The sequence below is a fragment of the Macrobrachium nipponense genome, chromosome 12 (assembly GCF_015104395.2).
Source record: "Macrobrachium nipponense isolate FS-2020 chromosome 12, ASM1510439v2, whole genome shotgun sequence".
In the NCBI taxonomy this organism is placed as follows: domain Eukaryota; kingdom Metazoa; phylum Arthropoda; class Malacostraca; order Decapoda; family Palaemonidae; genus Macrobrachium; species Macrobrachium nipponense.
In genome coordinates this window covers 43266497-43280814 of record NC_087205.1, presented here as the reverse complement: position 1 = coordinate 43280814, position 14318 = coordinate 43266497, and the positions used below count along the sequence as shown (strand labels likewise).

Sequence of the window (14318 nt, the reverse complement as noted above, 5' to 3'; positions counted from 1 at the left end):
CCATGGCTGAACCAGCGACGTGACGTGCCAGTGGAGGACAACGCACCAGTCTCACTGTGACAGTGGAGCCTGCAGGTCGCCTGACCGTCGCTCTCACAGAGCGATTGGGTACGGCAACCAGCACCAGCCTCTTCTGACACTCGAGATCGGGGCCGCTGTGCTCAGTCCAGCCGTTCTCCACAGCGAGACGGTTCGACCAGGCCTGCAGCTCGATCGCCTGCAGCCCTCCAAGCCTGCTGGTTCTGCCAGCGAGCGAGGAGGGAGCGTCAGGTCTGCCTCTCCGCCTACCTTCAACCTCCTGGGTTACACCGGGAGGAGCGAGGTATTGAGGGTGATCGTGAGGGTGCGCCCCTCATGATCCCACCACGACGCCCTACGTGCCAGGCACGATTCTTGGACCGGCCAGGACGTATGCGCAAGTGGATGGAGAAGACCGAGAGGGCTGTCGCTGTTCCCCTTCTTAGGAGGAAGGTTCTCGGAATATGCTCCTTGTTCGAAAGGGCTTAACGGTCCTACTCTGCAAGATGCTGTGACTTCCGAGATCCAGACGAACTTTGCCGAGGTTATGGCGCTGATTCGTCAGCACAAGGATCGCCGCTCCACCAGCAGAGCCACGTCTCGGCTCGAGTCGTTTTGGGGCCCGAGAGGGAACCCAAATCGACGGTGGGTCTGCCGCGATCGGAGCTTGCCGACTGTGTTGAACCAGGTAGTCTCTCGTCTCCGGACAAGAAGGCTCTCTCAGTTCTGGCCGGTCAAACAAGCTACTTCACCTCCTCTACTGCGACAGAGGCGTTTCTACGTGTCTTCGGACACCGTATTTGAATACCCCTTCGGTCCTCCTGAGAGGTTTCGACCTCGACGAGGACTGGAATGAGTCGGAGGACGGTATCGGCTCTCTCCTGTCACGGTGTCGATCAGCCCCACCCAGACGACGTTCACAGTGGCGGCAGACCCTTACCTACAGTATGAGTTCGTAACCCTCCTCAGGAAACGTTTTCTCCTGACGATAACGTTTTCCCAGGCTCTGAGAGGCCATCGCCGTAAGGCGATGGCTGCTCCTTTTCTTCTCCAACTGCTAGTTCCGCTGGGAAGGAGAGCCAGTATCCAATTCCTCCCCCATTCCCTCTCTCCTTACAGCTACGAGGGAAAGGGGAGGGATCCTACAGAGATTTCTCGGTAAGATCCCACGTTAGGGGCTGCGCTACCGGGGGGACCTTCGGTCCTACCTGACGTAAGCCCCGGTCGTTGAGGAGGGATCCTGCCCCTTTCTCGATTTCTACGGGAATCGAGAGGACCACCAGCCGATATCGTTTTGACGAATTCGGTGGGGGGTTTCGCAGAGTGCTTAGAATTCTACGGAATTTCTAGCGCACTCAGAGTGTTCGAGTTTTTTACGATCTCCAAACACTTAGGCGAGACCACGGTCCAAAGGGAGCGAGAATCCCCGATAAATTGTTACACGATAATCGGGAACCTCGCTTATGCTCGAATTCCTGTAATTCTAGCATTTGGAAGAAGACTGCTGCTGAAAGAAGAGTATCTCACAGTATGGCGATTAACCTGGAATAGAGAAGAACGGACGGGAACTTCCAGTTTGGCTTGAACTATCGTCTTCGGTATTCTGTTCACCATTGAAGCTTTCCTTTGGGAAAGACTTCTCCTTCACTCTCTTGACTAGAGAACGAAGGCGGTCGATCTCCAATCCTTATTCTCATTCCTCGAGAGGAAAAGAATTTAGGATGGAGGTCGTGGTACAGAACCTACAAATATACTACGTATATTACCCTCGCGACATGATTCTTTTAACAGTTGAATTGTCCGGGGGGTAGGCGCATACCGTAGTTAACTCTACGGTTTTTGTTTGTGACCGAGGACGAATTGTTATCTTAATTGAACTGCAACTCGGGGTTGCCTGCAACCTCCCAGCAGTTATCAGTTTTGATTTTAGATACTTGGTATTGTCATGACAACACCAAATCAGCTTTTGTATTACCGAAATCCGTTTCGTTAAAATATAATTGCTCGAGCGTATTCTTTTTATGCTCGATGGTTCTAGCCGAACGCATTCCTTCGTGGAATAATAGGGATTACCTGGCAACTCAGGATTGACGAGTCACCGAGAGCTACTGCGTATTGAACTGCCTGATAGCAGCTCAGTATCAGCTAGGTCTCGGAGATGCACGGTCGGTTACGTCTCTCTCTCCCCTGGTTTGATTGACTACCGAACCGTATCTCTGCCCAACAATCATGGACTTAGGTCTCTGATTAACGGGGATTCTCGCAATAATGAAGGACCATCTACTGCTGTGACGTTCGATTTCATCGCCTTCGACATTGCGAGAATTTTCAACAGAGATATCTCTTGGACTCTTTCATCTTTCTGTTTACCGCACGGTAACACCGAAAGTCTGTACTAGTCTCCCGCTGCATCGCACCGCGATAATGCGAATGATTTTTGCAGACATCTGAGTTTGTCTTCAAAATATCTCGTATTCGTAGGTGTGCAATTATTCATGCTCGCCCCGAATTAACAGATGTGTCAGAAGACATCGCCTACTCTCCGACCTGACAGCTCTACTTCCAAATGTTCAGCCCATGAGAAGCAGTTCTGTATTTCCCTGTCTCTTCATTACTGAAAAGCGCTCCGCTTTTATTGCAACTACGATCCTCACCGAACAGCAATGAATAGCGGTTAGCGTTCTCAGTCTTTGTAGCACAGGTTCAGAATCTTGAGAATCCTTCTCTCGGTTCAGCTGTGAAGACGTAGGTTGCATTTTCTGTACACCTTCGTCTTCAACGACAACATAGTGTTGTTTCTCCTTAGCTGAGAATCAATCTATACTATGAGATATCTTGCCATCAGGGACCTCAGTCTCTAGAAGGCAATTGACTTTCGCCTGTTGGGCACATGCCTTAAGAGAATCATCACCTCGCCTTCCTGCATCGGTGACGAACAAATTATTTGTTTAGTCTCTTGGCATAACCCTTTTAAGGCGAAGGTCACGTGACTTGCTCGGGTGCTTGGACAACTTGCCTCCTACCGAACGCAGTCAGTCGGCAGCTGTCAGAGCGACCAAGTCAGTTACGAACTTTCGCTGTGGACTTAGTTCGGTTGTTCCATAACGAGTCTTTTCTTCGTCCTAACGGCTTGTCACAGTACCCATACCATCGACACCCACCATTGAGTGTCGGTGTCCTATCCACTACCGAGAAGAACTTCACTGCATGGGGATAGGAGAATGTGAGACACATCGCTGCAGACGGATAGACCAGTATGGGTACAGGACATCACCGAAGTCGAGAAGAGGGATAGGTCATACGACCATTCCCTTCTTTTCCTCTGAGGTAATTGCATGACTTTTCCTGCGAAGTCAAGCATCCAGGGGATGGGGATTTGTGACGCTCGATTTCGTACCGACTTCGTAGCGAAGACTCGGAACCCTTCGGTTCCTGACGATCGGTTAGAGTCCTTCACAATCCCCTCCCTAATGGACTTCACCGCCTTCGATGCGAAGGAGATGCTGCTTTGTCCTGTGAAAGCGCGACCGCGCTTTCTGAAGAAACTCGACATCCCAGGCTGAGTGTTGAAGACTCTTCGTCAGCACCAAGATGACCTAGAAGTACACTCCCTCGAGTTACACAAGAACTTCTCCGTGGCGCAGGTACTGAAGGCAGGGGTCTGGTACAACCAGACCACTGGCACCTCCTCCTACCTTTTGGATATTGCCCACAGGTCCTTGGATCATTTTCCTTAGGACCCGTGGTGGCTGCTCAACACGTTGTGTAGCTAACCTAGACCCTAAGCAGGCTGAAAACAGCATTCGAGTCCTGGTGTGACTGTAAAGAATAGATAAGTGAATGAGAGAGTGACTGGCTTCTCTTCCTATCTTTTTCTCCCCCTCTACCTGTGGGTAGAGGGATACGGTCATCACCTTGCTGGATAAGGACGAGATGCAGGTGAGCTACTCGACAGAGCCCCATCCTATCCCTTTCACTAGGGATGGGAGCGAATATCCACCACTCCGCTCCTACAAGGGGGGGGAAGTGGATGCCAACAAGAGACAAACCATAACTTTATGTTTGCCTCTTGCAAACTAGGAACTTGTTCTTGTTTGCTGGTACGAAGAGATACGCTGCCTCTCTCTAGTACTTGGTCCAGAGGTCTGACCATTGATCCTGCGGTGCACACCCCGATCAATCGGACAGAGGCTTGGATCCCTCCCTCGCTCTTACGACCAGGGAGGCATTCCAAGGTTGGGCGAACACCAGTCTGTTCACAAAAGACTCAGATTCCTCCCACCAAGAAGTGAGTCTTCCTATTGTAAAAGGACCGAAGGTTTGTATGCCGTGTCGGAACAAATGACAATTTGTCCAAAATTGCATTTTTCCTAACTATACAAACCTGAGGTCCTTTTACACATAGTCCCCACCTCATGCCACCCCTCACTCTGCAGTTTTTGCTTGGGCCAAAAGCAAAAGTGATTGTTTACCTCCCAGTCGCGCGCGCCTGTCGGACAAGCAGTTAACTACCAAACCCCTTGTTCGAAAGCTTACGACCTATCCAGCTGCCGCTAGTACCTTCCTATTGTAAAAGGACCTCAGGTTTGTATAGTTAGGAAAAATGCAATTTTGGACAAATTGTCATATTTTAGTAATATTCAATCATTTACCTTAATTTTGCAACTAATTGGAAATCTCTAGCACAATATTCGATTTATGGTGAATTTATGAAAAACTTTTTCCTTACGTCTGTGCGGTAACTCTTCCGAAAAAAATCATACATGCGATTGTAGTAATGTTTGCACGATTTTAAAATTAGCCGTTATATAAAGTTTTATATATGGAAATGTGCACAATTTCATGCACAATACAACTAAAAACATCCCATGGTTGTAGCTTTTATCAGTTTTGAGATATTTTCATAAATAATGATAATTGCCAAATTTTCAACCTTCGGTCAACTTTGACTCTACCGAAATGGTCGAAAAACGCAATTGTAAGCTAAAACGCTTATATTCTAGTAATATTCAAGCATTTACCTTCATTTTGCAACAAATTGGAAGTCTCTAGCACAATATTTAGATTTATGGTGAATTTATGAAAAAAATAATATTTTCTTTACGTCCGCGGTGCGGTAAACTCTTTCCGAAAAAATCATACGTGCGATTGTGGTAATGTTTGCACCATTTTAAATTAGCTGTTACATAGAGTTTTATATATGAAAATGTGTGTAATTTCATGTAGAATACAACAAAAAATAATTGAAGGTTGTAGCTTTTCTCATTTTTGAAATATTTGCATATAAATCACGATAAATAGAAAAACAAACCACGTTCGGTGGTCAACTTTAACTCTACCGAAATGGTCAAAAAACGCAATTGTAAGCTAAAACCTCTTACAGTTCTAGTAATTATTCCAGTCATTTATCTTCATCTTGAAACCAAACTTCGAATCTCCTAGCAAAATTATTTAGAATTTATGGTGGGGAATGTTTAAAAAAAAATCTTTCCTTCCCTTCGCGGCTCCAATTCTCTGACCACAAATCTCCGAAATGCGTACGTCCCATTCTCGGAATATTTGCTCCGTTTCATATTAGGCATTTCATAGAGTTTTATATATGTAAATGTGCGCAATTTCATGTAGAATAAAACGATAAATATTTGAAGGTTGTAGCTTTTCTTATTTCCGAAATAATTGTATATAAAAAATATATATATAAAAAAAATTCTATATTCGGTCTCTTTAACTCGTCAGATATGGTTGAAAAACTGCAATTGCAAGCTAATACTCTTACAGTATAGTAATATTCAATCATTTGTCTTCATTTGAAAGAAATTGGAAAGTCTCCTAGGACAATATTTAGTTTATGGTGAATTTTTGAAAAAAAATATTTGTTTACGTCCGCGCTTTACGAATTCATGCATTATTTTGTGATATATTTTCTCGGTGTTGCTTTTATTGTTTTACAATGTGTTATATACCAAAATGATTGCAATTTCAGTGTACATTAAAAAAAAAAAAGTAACTTGTTAACTGTTTGCGCACAGCGCGATTTGAATACAATTATATATGAAATTTTGTTTTTGCGCTATCATATATCGCATTATTTATATATGATAATGATAATTTTTTAAATTTCTGATGGTTGCAAACTAAACTTCAGGCAATGACAAAAAAAGGAGCCAAAAATGAACTCTTAATCTTGAAAACTAAGCGCGCTGTGATTTTTTGAAAAAAATATTTTTTCCGCTTCCGCGCTCACTCTGAAACACCTCCGGCACACGGGGGAGAATTTTTTTTTTACCGCTTCGGCATAAGAGGGTTAAGTTATGTACTGATTAAGTTCTCACACAACACGATAAAGTTCAAAGCGAAATCACTAACACGAATTTATGTTAAACTAAATCGTATATGAACGAACGAATTCCGCGTGCTTACGATAAGGATGCTGCTACGGAGTGACCGAAGAACGCCTTTACGTAGATGCACAATGGGAGAGATGCTGACCAATAGGAGAGGAGGATTTATCGGCGGCGACTAGCATCAGGAACCAATGGGAGAGTGGGAGGATGGTGGAGAGTCTACTCAGTTGGCGGCGCGCGAGTTTTAAAATGGTTCTCGGTGGTCCGGGCGAAGCTCGGGACTTAACAGCTGTGCTGTGGACTTTGTATTGGTTTAGCCAGATCAGTCATTACTTTGTCCTATTGGTGCGTTGCTGTACCCATGAAGGATCGACACCTTCATTGATTGTCAATGCCTTTATCCACTGCAGACTGCCAATGCAGAAATGTCCAATGACGCGTCTTTCTCTGAGTCTTACGAGATCATGAGAGATTTCAGCGCAGTTGGATAGTCCAGTGGATGGGTATATTTCATCACTCTGAAAAATATGTCGGACTGGAAGATAGATGAGCTTTCATTTCAACCATATTTATATCTTTCTTCCTTTGGGTCTTCCCACAGGTCCTTGGAACCTCTTTTCCTTGGACCGGTGGTGGATGCTTGCAGGTTGTGTTTGCTTACCCAGCTCCTTCAAGAGGACAAGTTGCATCTCGCCTATGGTGTGCAGTTCTAGAGGTAAGAAAGATGCAAGAGTGGCTGGCCTCTCCACCTTCCCCTCCTCGTTCTTCTACTCCTCTTCCTTCAGGTTGAGGATAGGACTCGAACTTACACTGGCTGGTCGGGCGATTGATGTGGTAAGCTTGCACATCGAGCTTCCTTTCAATTTTTCTTATCAGAATCATAGAAGCAATCCCGCTCCTTCCCCTAGCAAGGGGAGGAACGAGACTGGTAATAATATGCAAACCCTTCCCAGAACTTTGCATTAATGCCCCTGACTAAATATTCTTCTCAGTCCTTTTTCGGATGAGTCTCGATTTCTCACTCATTTTGAAAAGGCCCAGAGATCTGACTCTTAATCATGCAGTTCCTATACTCCGATCAACTTTCAACCAGGAGGAATAGCCCAATGTGTTATGGTCTTCTGCAATTTCCAAACAAATTCGGGAGTCTCGCTAAGAAATTAAAGTCCTTGGAATTTCTGGCATTAGACCCACCTCATGCCACCCCTCATTTTGCTCTTCCTGGGCTAAAAGCAAAGTGGGATGTATATACCTGGGTGGTAGTTTAACTACCTCATCCTTCTACTCCTCTTTCTTCAGGTTGAGGATAGGACTCGAACTTACACTTACTGGTCTGGTGATTGATGCAGTAAGCTTGCACATCGAGTTTCCTTTCTATTTTTCTTATCAGAATCATAGAAGCAATCCCACTCCTTCCTTTAGGAGGGGGAGGCAGGAGACTGGCGATAATGCAAAGCCTTCCCAGAACTTTGCATTAATGCCCCGACCTTAACTATTCATCCCAGCCCATTTTCGGATGAATCACAATTCCTCACTCATTTTGAAAAGGCCCAGAAGTCTAACTCTTGATCATGCTGTTCTTATACTCCGATCATGTTGTCAGAGGCAGGGCACTCCTCGCTCTTACAACCAGGAGGAATAGCCCTTTGTGTTATGGTCTCCTGCAATTTTCAGACACTTGGGCAAGACGTACATACCCGATAATTGTTATTACAAATTCGGGAGTCTCGCTAAGAAATTAAAGTCCTTGGAATTTCTGGTGTTAGACCCACCTCATGCCACCCCTCATTTTGCTCTTCCTGGGTCAAAAGCAAAGTGGGATGTATATGCCCGGGCCCCCACCTGGGTGGTAGTTTAACTACTGAACTACTTTGTTGTAAAGTCTAGCGGCCATTTTCCAGCTTCGCTGAAGGTATTCCTAATGTAAGAGACCTCAGGTTTGTGAATGTGTTAGGAAAAACGCAATTTACTTACTGCCAATGTTGTGAAGCTCTGTGCAATTCTCATTCAGATAAATACCAATGTGTGCTTTCAGCTACCCTATTTCCAAAATGAAGAAATGGACCCCATAACAGGTTAGGGTCAGGGTTAAAGAGGGTATGGTATCATAGGGTAGGGTAGGTCAGGATGCATCTTCTCATTTGCCTTCATGATATATGCCTCACCATGTTTAGGTATTTCAGTATTTAGTAGGTTAAACTGGAGAACACTATGTCCCTTTGGTTACCAAAACCACCATGTTACTTGCACAATTGGTGCCATGTTTAGTACCAGCCCCTTGGCAATGAACATAAAATCTTAAACAAAAGACAGTAAGTATCATAAACATAAACAAAGGATGGTAAACATTTTGGTTAGTGACTGGCAGGAACCATGTTGTAGCAGTACTCTTCTGTTTGACATCCAGTTGATGATGTGGAAACTGGAATTGGAATGTTAATGTGTCTCATTGTCTTTCAGAGCTCCGGTAAAAGCAGTGTTTTGGAAAGTCTCGTAGGAAGGTCGTTCCTTCCGCGTGGTACGGGGATCATTACAAGAAGGCCACTGGTGTTACAGCTGGTCTATACAACACGCGATGATAACCAATACAGGTCTGCTGAAACAGGTTGGTATCCCATATGTTGTATCACTTTTAAGCTGATACATTTACTTTAATTTCCTGTTCTTGTTGCTCAGACCTTTAAATTATTTTGCTTAGAACATAATTGGCGTAGCTGCTTTTTGAGTTCGTTGTGTGAACCATAAAAATTGCTTATTTTTTTGTATTTCAAATTGTCATTGCACCATAAAAGTCTGAGTTCCAACTTCAGCTTAGCCTAGATCATTTTTGCACTATGCCTTAAAATTTGAGAGACTTCTAGCATTTTTGTTGTGTGTGGATTACTGACTGCGTATCCTGGGTTCTGTCTAAGGTATCCTGAAGGATGATATAGGAAAGAAGAGATCTAGTTGGATGGTTAAGGTAGGGTTGTTGTTGAGCAGGTGTCTTGAGTTGTTTCACTGGAACTATGTACTTTGTTTTTCTTCAGCAACTGAAAAACTGGAAATATTTTTTTTATTTGGAATATTGTGAAAGCTATATATGAATGAATACTGTACTAAACTTGAATACGTATACGGTGTACTGGTACTGACAAGATAAGGCCACCAGGTGACTCGCTGTGGCACGTCTTAAGGGACGCCATGTCAGGCCCTCTGGCCCCTCCTCGCAGGAATAGGGGATCCCTTAAGAGGCATAGTTTTACTCGTCCTGAAGGTAACTGGGTTCTGCTGCTCTCTCCTTGTTAATGCTACTCTATTAATATTGCATTGAGTTGGCTGATGTGTTGATAATGCACTGTTAGTTGCTTTTGGAGTGGATTTCTTACTCCTTGCTGTCTATGAAGGTAGGTATGGGAATGGTACTATTGAGAGTGAAAGTAGGTTTTGTTAGTGAAGCACACAAAGTTAGGGTTGTAGGCTTTCCAAAATTCACAACGTTTGTTACTAATATTCCTAAAGAAGTTTCATCCTTTGTATATCTCCAGCTGGTCAGGTTGTGTACTGCATGCTGCATGCCCTGTGTGACATACTGTAGATGATGGTGTACAATTTTCTGGCATCTTATCAGCTGTAGCATTACAGTAGTCCCCTTATTCACGGGAGGTGGTTGGGTACCAGACTGCCCCCCTTCCACGAATAGCCAAAAGCCACAAATACGTAAAACCTCTCTAAAATGCTTAGAACTGCCTATTTTGATAGTTGAAGAAGACAAAATAATAAAAGTGCTTATACCTGAGCATTTTAATAGTTTTATCAAAAAATTGCTTTTAGTCACAAAAATTATATGAAAATATAATAATCTGTGAATATTTCTCAGTGAAAAATACTGCGAATAGGCGAATACAGTCTTTAGAAAAGTCCTGTGAATAGGCAAGTCTACAAATAGTGGGGGTCAACTGTATTGTTTACTGCATTTTTCTTTTCGTTTGTTTAATTTTTATATTTTCCCTACTTAAATCCAATTCCTCTAACTCTTACATTGTTCCAATTTTTACCTCATTTAAGAACAAATCTTTCAAGTAAACAATTTTAGAGTTACGCAATGTGTAGATTTTGAAATTTTGGTTAACGTACTTGCTTTTCACCAAGCATGTGCCAAAATGTCATAAACTTGACAAGCAGGTTTGCACTGAATAGGATACCTATGAAAAAAAAAAAAAAGGAAGGAACAGCATAATAAAATATGTAGCCCTTAAGGGCTAAATATATATTATAGTCTACTCAGAATCTATGGGTCCATGTGCAATGTGAGGGGACCTTTTTTTATGGTTGGATTACATTTATAACAATTCTGATGAATTTTGGGATGGGAGTCTCTCTTGTAATTCCGTCGTTTGGATGCTGTATAGAAAATTACGTAATGAGATAGCCTATCCTTAATTATGAATTATCCTTAATTTTTAATTTTTTACCAATTGACCTAATATTCTCATATAGCATGTAAATCCCTTGAATATACATCTTTTGTTCAACTAATTTTTTATCAGAAAAGAAATAAGTAGAAAAAATTCTAACTTTGTGTCTCTCAGAATAAAAGAACCACCTGAATCAATAAGTAAATGTGCAAAAATAGATCAAGATGATGCTTGCATTATTTGTGAAAAAAAAAGCAACCTTTAAAAGAAATCCGTTTCAACAACCTTCTTAAGAGACCTGGAATTTCCTGGCCCAAAAATGTGAAGAATGGAGTTCCACAAAATCTGCTGGCTAAATGTTACTGGAATCAAGTTAAAAAGAGCTCAGAATTTATGAGCTGCAGGATACCGAGAGCACTAAAGAAACTTTATCTTCAAATGTTAGGAGCAGTCGTATATCTTGTAAAGCTTCAGGGTTTTCTTGTGTTATCTGTCAAAAAGAATTGAAAGGAAGGACATCCAGAAATATTCTTTAGGGAGAAAAGAAATGCGTATTAAGTTTCACAGAATTGAAATGGAGGCTGCTTGTGTGACATTTGTAGAGGCTACTCTTTTTATTATAGATGAGCTGAAAAAACGTCGTTTGGAAGCCTTGGCAACATTTTGCAATAGTAATGGAGGTATAATTAAAGCAGCTGCTCTCAATATCTTTTGCCACAAAGAATGTTGGAAAGCACACTGTAGACCCGTGTATGATGCTCACACAAATACTAAAAGGACAGAAAAACATCGTCAGAGAAAACAATGGGTACAAGACAAAAAGCAAGAAGCATTCAGTGAATTTTCTTCACATATAAGAGTGTGTCTTGACACAAGCAAAGAGGTATACACAGTAAGAGTCATTATTCATGAATGTGAACAAATACAGAGAGATATGCTTCTTACAACTGAAGAAATTAGAGATACATGCGATGATAGACAGGCATTACGCTCCCTTCGCAATGAACTTCAAAAACACTTTGGTGAGTATATAGGGTTTCATTCCAGGTACCAAAAAAATTAGCCTCCAATAGTATATTTTCCAAAGTATGGTGGTGCATATGTAGAAAGTGCCCTCAATAAGTGGGTCATGCTAACTACCAATTTGGTACATAACGTAGCTCATCGATTACATGCAGCCTTTTATCATGAGCCTGGAATATTGTGGTCATGCGACATTTATGAAATAAGGGAAGATAAAAAACCTAATAATGTTTACAATCTAGTTACATTTCTTGCTGACCCAAAGTCTGATATTGTGAACGGTCGAGCAGTGGTTAAGGAGTCTTTACAGTCAGCAGTGTGTTTCCTGTTAGAGTGCATAATGCATCTGATTACAGGCAAGCAGCAATCTTTGCAAGTTGGCATATCAATGTACGCCCATAATTTAAATGGAAGTAAAGAACTCATTCAAACATTAAAGCATATGAGAATTGGACATTAATATAGTTTAATGCACTCTGAAAGAAAATGCACTGCTGACTGTAAAGACTCCTTAACCACTGCTCAACCATTTACAATATCAGACTTTGGGTCAGCAAGCAATGCAACTAGAATGTAAATATCACTACTATGAGATTCAGGGCCTCTGTAACACGGTTTTTTGGACTTTGCTCCTTATCAAAGCATCGGATGTAGCTGAAAGTTAACATGTATATTTTACAACCACACACAAATTTTGTCAGCATTATCAATAACCTAAACCTGATAGTTTTAATTTTTATAGAGTAAAAATTATCTAGCCAATGCCATAACCAATGATTATGAGCCAAGAGTCGAAAAACGTTCATTACGTAAGCAAGGTAAACACCTTTTGACGAAATGTTGCCCCGCCCATCCACCAGACAGAAACTCATTCACCTTGTTCCATTGGCTCTGAAACCCAAAGACTTTATGAATGGCAGAACGATACATAGATGTGGGTGGGGTATCTGTGCTACCGTAATAATACTACTGTAGCAGTAGTGCCGCAAAAGTATAGCAGTAATATATGTGAATTAAATGTTTAGGCCAACTGCTGGGATCCTTGAGGATCATTTAGCACTTCTTACAACTACTTGAGAAATGAGTTTTTATAGCCAAAGTTGAATTTTCTAATCCAACAATGCCCATGATAGCCTTCAGTGTTATCCTGAATTATAACGAGGCCAAAGTTGGTAGAGCCTCGTGAAGTCATCATTCTGATGATAATTATTGGTGAAGGTTTAAAGCCAAAATACGGTACTGGCTATTTTTTTTCAGTAAATAGGTAGATAGCCAATAAATAAAAATTGCTTGACATTGGATATAGCAGTCATCAAATCAAGCTTGTCTACTATGTTTTTGAAAATTACCTACTATTCCCTACATCTTGTCAATCTGATTGTGACCTATAAAGTAGACTGTAATTTCTGAGGAAACTTATTTTGGGAGTTAGACTAATAATCGAATTGTTTTTGCATTTATTAACAATGTACGCCCAATGTTGGTTTGTTCATTATGACAATTATCAATGGAGAGGTTTCAGTGTTAATAAAGGTGTATTGCTTTGCTTGTATTTAAATTTGTGTCATTGTTGCCAGAGGTATAGCCTTCGTTACGTATAGCTAATCATCCATCGAGAAAGAGGGAAGAAATGCTGTCATAAGTTATGTAACGAGTGCGTTCGAAACATTTTCTCTGAGTAAGTTGGCCCGTCTTAAAAAAAAAGTCACTTTTAAGTACCAAATTTATTCAACCTACGCAATGCAGAATACAGTCAAAATGTATGTGTAGATATAATGTGTATTCTGAATAAGTGTTATATTTATGAAATGCATAGATAAAAAGTTATTGCGAAAAAACCGTGTTACAGAGGCCCTGAATCTCATAGTAGGTGTTTTATCTTCCCTATCTTCTCTTATTTCATCAATGTCACATGGCCACAATATTCCAGGCTCATGATAAAAGGCTGCATGTAATCAATGAGCTACGATGCTAAGTTTTTTGGTACCTGGAATGAAACCTTGTACCCTCACCAAAGTGTTTTTGGAGTTTATTGCAAAGGGAGCGTAATGTCTGTCTATCATCACATGTATATCTAATTTCTTCATTTGTAAGCAGCATATCTATTTGTTCATATTCATGAAGTTTGTCTCTCAGTGTGTATATCTCTTTGTGTGATGTCTAGAGTTTCTCTTATATGTGAAGACAATTTACTGAATGCTTCTTGCTTTTTGTCTTCTGTACATTTAGTATTTGTGTGAGCATCATACATGGGTCTACAGTGTGATTTCCAACATTGTTACAAAAGATGTTAAGAGCAGCTTCTTAAAGTATACCTCCATTACTATTACAAAATGTTGTTAAGGCTTCCAAATGACATTTTTTTTTTTTTTTAGCTCATCTTTAACAAAAGGAATAGCCTCTACATATGTCACACAAGCAGCCTCCGTTTCAATTCTGTGAAACTTAATAATAATTCTTTTCTCCCCAAAGAATATTTCTGGAAGTCTTTCCTTACAATTCTTTTTGACAGGTGACACAAGAAAACTCTGAAGCT

At 41.5% G+C, this 14318-nt stretch overlaps 1 protein-coding gene across 1 annotated transcript in view; it reads left to right on the top strand.

Annotated features, from left to right (window-relative positions):
- Positions 1-14318, top strand: part of LOC135224506 (dynamin-1-like protein) — a gene marked incomplete in the record, with an annotated part of 557230 nt that overhangs the window by 108748 nt on the left and 434164 nt on the right. Inside the window, 1 exon segment of the mRNA XM_064263535.1 lies at positions 8823-8967. Coding sequence (XP_064119605.1) covers positions 8823-8967 — 145 coding nt within the window.